Genomic DNA, 7,227 nt, shown 5'->3' with positions numbered 1-7,227 from the left:
TCCAGCTTGTTCCCGACACACGTGTTGCGTATGCGTATACACACGCGCGCATCACCTGTGGTGCGGTCAGAAGGCTGGCCACAACACCAGAGAAAAAGTTGTACTTACCGATGGCTGTCATCGCTTTTTCTGACAGATGTTTTTGCGTGATCTATCACACGAGCTCCGTCGTTTCCGAACAGATTCCGCCGATAGTCTCACCTTTAGACCTTTTCTGAACTCAATATTGTCGCGATAGTAGGGAGACAGATTCTAACCGAGTGTGCTCGCTTTTAAGTTTAAAGGGTGCGTCATTGGAATTCCAAGGATCACGATTACGCGAGAGAAGATCGTGTTAAAAAGGGGGCTGAAAGAATAAAACAGGGGAATATTAAAGTGCGAGAAGAGATCACGTGAAATAAAGAGTGTGACTGAGGAACAAAGGGTATGGCGAAGACGTATGATTATTTGTTCAAGTTGTTGCTGATTGGTGACTCAGGGGTCGGCAAGACGTGCGTCCTCTTCAGGTTCTCCGAGGATGCTTTCAACACGACCTTCATCTCGACCATTGGTAAGTATATCCTTTTTTCTTTTCTTTTTCCCAACAGCATTTTCCTTTCTTACTTTTATTCATCTACTTTTGTTTACAGATTTTCAAGTAGTAGCATATATTTTTTCAATGAATATCAATGAATTACTCATCAAATCTTCATATACAATTGAAAGATTAATTATCAAGAGAATATTTCTCTCAATAATATTTATTATCTTACAAATGTAAATTTAGTTGTATATTTGTTTCTTTTTAAGGATATATTCTTCTAGAAGTTTAATTTAGGTGACCGCTGCTTATGCAATGATTATTTAAATACAGTTATTACATTTGTAGAAAGAATTTTCTTTATTAAATGCAGCTGTGTATTTTTATTTTGTGATCTCTATATCCTGAGTTCTTAATTTAGAGATTGCTTCCTTTTGTTTATTGAGATTTATTTATAGAAGGATTTTTATTTGTTTATTTGGTTGTTTACCTTTTAAAGTTTCATACATATATGTATATGTAATATTTATATTTCTATATATATCTATTTAGCTATTTATATGTTTTACGAAATATTTGTGCAACTTCATAAACATTCTTATCTATATGTTTATTTATATACATACACAATAGTGACTGATTTATCTAAGATGTCTTTGCTGTATTTATTTCTTATTTATTAATGTTTATTTTCAAATAATCAAAATCTGAATATTAATTTCTTCAGCTTTTATTGTTCCTTAAATTATTTATTATATTTGATGTTCTATAAAGTACACATATTTTTAATATGTATATTTATATTTGTGTGATTATTTACTTTATACCACATACCAATGATTTAGAAGAAAAGATTTAAGTAATGAATTATTAGGAATATATTTTGTTATAATAATAATAAAATGTGCAGCAAATTTAATACGTTTCCATGTCAATCAAATTTTTAATCCCATTATGTATTCAAGTAAATGAAAACAGATATTGTTACATGAAATAAGATCTATTGGAAATATTACATTACCTAATGGGCATATATTTTATATTGTATTATGTTTTTTTTACATTTATGTGGATATTATTTGTTATCCAAACACGTGGCTTGAAGAAAAGTAAAAATTTAAAAAATAAGTTATATTTTAATATTATTTAATATTAAAAAGATGAGAAAAATTTGATTATATATTTTTTTTATAAATGGTAATTGTCAGTCATAAAACTGTAAGTAAAATTATGTCAAGTGCATAAACCAGATCAACCAATTATTAAGGCCACCTTACTATGTTTACTTGGACAAAGTATATTTAGCACTTAAAGATTAAAGTAAATATCAATTCTTATTTTCTTCTTAATATGAAAAAATTAATGTTAATAGAGTGAATTCATATAAACAAAGTATGTAATATTAATATTTATTTAACATATCAAATAATGTATATTTAGAAATATAAGATTCATTCAATTTTATCTTTTGGAACTTTTTCTATCCCTAATCATTTTAGAGATATAATCCTATACAATTGTGTGAAACACCCTATAGAATAGCTTTGTATAGTCATGCAGAATAATAAATTTATGTTGATTTAAATGCATATTCATGCATGTTTAAACATTCATAGCACAACATAGATTCCTTTATTTGTAAATGTAATGCATAATACTTTGTGATTGTTTTAACTTTGATTTGAATCAATCTATAATGAAATTAAAAAAGAATGTTTTTAGAGAATATATATAGATATTTCAGGATTATACTACAGAAAAACTATAGTTTTTACATTTATTGAAATATACTTGAAATAAATTTGAAATCCAATCTAATTCTTAAAGGCACAAATTTGTAATATTTATTGTGTGCAAAATATTAAGTGTATTTTTAACAATTACGATATTATTTAATTTGTTTATTAATTCAATAAATTCTTTTGGCCATTGATTTATGTTACTTATTTATTTCATGCTTCCAGGAATTGATTTTAAAATAAGAACCATAGAATTAGATGGCAAGAAAATAAAATTACAAATATGGTAAGTACTAAGTAATTAAATCAGATTCTTAAGACTAAAATATTTCATAATATAACTATTAAAATGTAGTAATATAGTATTAATATATAATTTTAATGAGAATGTCACAAATTTAATGCTTTACTCTATATAATTTTCCTAATATTTATTGGAATAAAGATGTTTTATATGTCTTTAAAGGGATACAGCAGGCCAAGAAAGGTTTCGTACAATAACCACAGCATATTATCGTGGTGCAATGGGTATAATGCTAGTTTATGATGTAACCAACGAGAAAAGTTTTGAGAACATAAAGAACTGGATTAGGAACATAGAAGAAAATGCCTCTGCGGATGTTGAAAAGATGTTATTGGGCAATAAGTGTGAGCTCACAGAAAAACGGCAAGTTTCAAAGGAACGAGGGGAACAACTTGCTGTTGAATATGGAATAAAATTTATGGAAACCTCTGCTAAATCTAGCATTAATGTTGAAGAGGCATTTTATACCCTTGCACGAGATATCAAGGCTAAAATGGAAAAGAAACTGGTAAATATCTTTTTTCAATATGCTTCTGCTTTCTTCTTTTGTCTTCTTCTGTAGCTGTAGAGCGATAAAAGGAAAAAAGATATTGATTAATAATTCTTTACTATTATAAGTATAATTAGTTAATAGTAAAAAATATAGAATTGGAAAAATTGACTGAACTTCCTAAAGGAAACTGTTTAAGTGTGTCACATCTAAATTTGAATCGAATAAAAAGTTTAATATATCAGTATATTTTAATCCTATGTTTAAAAAAATTGTAAGAATCTCTATTGTTATAATTATATACTGAAACATGAATTATATACATATATATATGTAATTCTTTCAATGGTAATTCTAGAACTCAATTTTATCATTTTCCAGAGATTAAAACTGACTCTTGTTTAGATATAGTTTAGTGGCTTTCACAGATATATTCTAGAAAATAGGTATACACTGATTAACCACCATTTCTTTGTTTCCTGTGTCTGTTTCTCTGTGTTTGGTGCGGGTCTGTCTCGGCAGAAGGTAACTCTTCCTCTCTGTACACATTACATATTTTGCACGACTATTTGTAATTTATCTACATTTAATACTAACACTTAGTACATTGTATCAGAAAGTTAAAAAATAATTCTTTCCTTATTGTCAAAATATTATTTACTATAAAAGATTTATTCAGATTCTTCTGATTCAATGCCACTAATAATATATTATACTATATATGTATGCATATTTCACTCTTGTCTATGATGTAGTGTGTTCTTTTTAGCAAACTATGCTTTTGTTATGTAATAGCATGAATATTAAGAGCTTATGTGGACATGTTAACACAATAACTGTTTTATAAATTTCATTTCTTATTATTGCTTTTATATCTACCAACTTATATTCTTTTACTCTCATAGAAAGCCATATAAAAATATATGAATGAATATTTTATAATAACATATGACACACTTTTAATATCCTTCATAATTCTTCATAATCAATATTGACAAGTACAAATTTTATTTTTGGTGTTTCAAATTATTTGTTATTAATACTTAGACTGTGGATTTGTATGCATTTGAAGATGCAAGAATACACAGGTCTCATAATATGCAAAAATATATAAAATATCCAAATCATAGTATTCTATAATATTTAGCAGCTAAAACAATTCCCTAATAAAGTTTTATCTTAATTTTAAATGATTAAAAATCCACATAAACATCCACAGTCTACTTTTACTTAAATAAGCGGTATATTATATGAAATTAATATCTAACAATGGAATTATTTTGAACACAGGAGGCATCAAATCCACCGAAAGGAGGAGGACATCAATTGAAAGCATCCGAGCCACAAAGGAAGCCACCAAGTTGGCTTGCACGATGCACTATACTCTGACCCATCAGCCGGCATATCCTCGACCGTCACCAACTACTCTTTACCTTCGGTCTCCTTCGCTCGCTGCACGTCGCGAGTACTTCTGTGATTTTACTCCTTGACGGCCACCTTCGTTTCCCTCCGTCGCTGCCGGTCTCTCTTTTTTACTGATTACTCATAGGAGCTCTTTTTATCCTGGAGGAGAAACTGCCTTTCCCCTCATCCTTTCCGAAAAGAAATTAAAAGAACAAAAAAAGTAAAAAAAAAAAAAAAGAAAAAAAAGAAACAAAAAAGGAGAAGAAGAAAAAAAGGCACGTTCAAAAGAGAATTTCCCGAAGGAAACGAATCGCGAATTGTGATAATTTTTGATAATTTTTTAACGACGCTCGAATACCACCTCGTAAGTCACATCGTTTCTACTTGTCACGTTTCATAACGAAATATTAGGAGTGCAATTGATCGAGCAGTCTTTAGAATGCTTACGCCGTGTAAAATTGATATACTGTCGAAGAAGGATAATCTTAACTTCTCGACCAGTCAATGAGCAATCTAGAAAATAAATCAATTTTTAGAATTGCGCGTCGTAAATAACGTGCAATTCTGCTTTTCGTTTATCGTGCGATTCATTTACATACGTTGTAAGCTTTGCTATAAATGAGGATAATAACGACGATAAGCTGGAAGTTGGCCACCCGTAGAAACAATAATAAATCGTTGATTTGTTTTTAACGCGTTAACTTATAGTGGCTCATGAAAGTATTCTAATAATTACCGTAGAACTATTTTGTGAATATATTACGTGTAATGTACGAAAATTTTTTAAAATTTTGTTTCCACTGTAATGAGACACAATTATCGTGATTATTATGATAAAATTTGAAATCGATTCGAAAGTGTATATAGAAATTTCAAGATATTTATTGCAAATATACAGTTAGTGAAAAATTAGTACACAGCATGAATAGTCATCTTAAACGTAAGTAAATGATAAAGATGAACTATCTGAACATAGAGAATTATTAATATAATGCATAATTGACTGTTTAAATACTTTTGTGACCCCTATAAAATATATGCTTCTACCATCTTGTAGCTTCTATGTACATTTGCAAATTTTTTCTTTATCAATATAATCGTACTATTTAGGTTTCATTACAGTACTAATAAAATTTCAAGATGTTTCCTATAACACATAATATATCCATAAAAGGTTTTTGTAAATATCTGAATATTTTCAGGAGCTACTGTATATTTTGAAAATCTCTGTTCTCGTTTAAACGATCGTTCGATATTCAGCAAGTTTGCTTCTATTGTATTAAAATTCGACTATGTTAAATGAATGCAGATAAATATGAAAAATATAAGATGTTTTTATATTTTTATGTTCAGATGCTATGCATACGAAGTTTCTCCTCCATGTTTTAATTAATCAAGGGGTACGATTTTTTAACACATATTTTTTGCATTCGCTTTATTTAAATGAGTGAAAAAAGAGAAACAAAAGGAAGTAAACAAGAAAGAGAAAATGAAAGGAAGAAATTTCTCTCCGGCCAACGCATGAGAAATCTCTTCTTTTTTTGAAAAGCATTTCGAAGCTATTTCTTTATAAGACATTGTAAAAGCAAGACAAAAAAGAAGGGAGATGCGAATAGGTGAACAATGGGCGGTCATTTTTTATATATAAATATAAATATTTATATAGATATATATATACATGCATATATATCTATATACACATCGTCAAGTTAGCTTTTTCACCGGATCGAAGAAGAATTCCTCATTTTATTAATTCAATAATTAGCGCAAATTCAGAACTCGAAAAAGAAAGAAAATAAGACGAGAAGGCTTTTTCAATATTTTTGATTTAAACTCTTTTTATTCCTCCCTTTTTCTCTGTTGTTAAAGAAATAATAAAAAGGAAAACAAGAAAAAAATGGATAAAAGAAGTAATACAAAAAAGATGGATCACGGATTTCGTCTTCGTTTGAAACGCTTGTTGTAATAGTTTTCTTTTTCCAAAGAAACAGAGGGTTCTCTTTTTTTTTGTTTCTTGTTTCCTAAGAACGAGAAAAAAGGGATTCCAATCTGTTTCCACTTATATACTTAAAATATACGATTATTATAATACATTTTATATTAATCCTATTCGTCTATTTTTATTGTTATAACCCGCCTTTCCTTTGATATCGCGACACGATCAATTTTTTAATTGTGAAATGTTATCGATTAGTTGCGAATAATGATAATAATGATGATAATAATAATGTTACACGATTCCGTTTATACTGTTATTGATATTATTTATATAATTACGACTCAGCGTCGACGGTGACTTTTTTTTAAATCTAGTATATATAAACGTAGTGCTATTTAAAGAAAAAAGAAACTATGCGTCGCATACGAACAATATTTTTCTCTTTTCGTTTTAAGAAACTTTTCTTTCATGGTCAACCACTGTAATAGAGAGGTCGCTGGAAAGCTTCCAGTTTTAGTTTTTAACAAAATGGAACAAATTGAAAATGGCAACGAACTAACGGCTAATTTTTTCCTTACAATCTCAAACTGCTTCAATGCAAGGATGGTGTTGTATATACAAAATTATTAGTAATTTTTTAACATGTTTTATAACGATAAGCAATGTAATTTTATTTTGAAATATTTTATCAAGTCGAAATAAACCTATTACTTATCAGATGTATTGAGAAACTGAAATGAAATAAATGTTGGTAATCATCGACTTGATTAACTTCATTCATTAGAATTGTTTTCATTATTGTTATATTTATATTAAATTTGTGGACAGCTC

The 7,227-nt window shown here is 28.5% G+C and overlaps 1 protein-coding gene across 2 annotated transcripts; it reads left to right on the top strand.

The window, feature by feature from the left end:
* The first annotated feature begins 40 nt into the window (after nucleotides 1-40).
* LOC126874210 (ras-related protein Rab-8A-like) lies at nucleotides 41-6,566 on the top strand. 2 transcript variants are annotated; one of them, XR_007692680.1, is made up of 5 exons: nucleotides 41-550; nucleotides 2,485-2,545; nucleotides 2,726-3,071; nucleotides 3,435-3,578; nucleotides 4,344-6,566. XR_007692680.1 is itself a non-coding variant. In XM_050635973.1 (4 exons), the coding sequence occupies exons 1-4, from the start codon at nucleotides 427-429 to the stop codon at nucleotides 4,440-4,442; spliced, it is 630 nt and encodes a 209-aa protein (XP_050491930.1). In that variant the 5' UTR covers nucleotides 41-426; the 3' UTR covers nucleotides 4,443-6,566. The 2 variants fall into 2 exon arrangements, 1 of the variants encoding a protein (XP_050491930.1); XM_050635973.1 differs by lacking the exon at nucleotides 3,435-3,578.
* The last annotated feature ends 661 nt before the right edge of the window (nucleotides 6,567-7,227 follow it).

The sequence above is a fragment of the Bombus huntii genome, chromosome 16, assembly GCF_024542735.1.
Source record: "Bombus huntii isolate Logan2020A chromosome 16, iyBomHunt1.1, whole genome shotgun sequence".
Taxonomy (NCBI): domain Eukaryota; kingdom Metazoa; phylum Arthropoda; class Insecta; order Hymenoptera; family Apidae; genus Bombus; species Bombus huntii.
The sequence above is the reverse complement of the archived record's forward strand: the minus strand, read 5'-3'. Positions and strand labels throughout refer to the sequence as shown.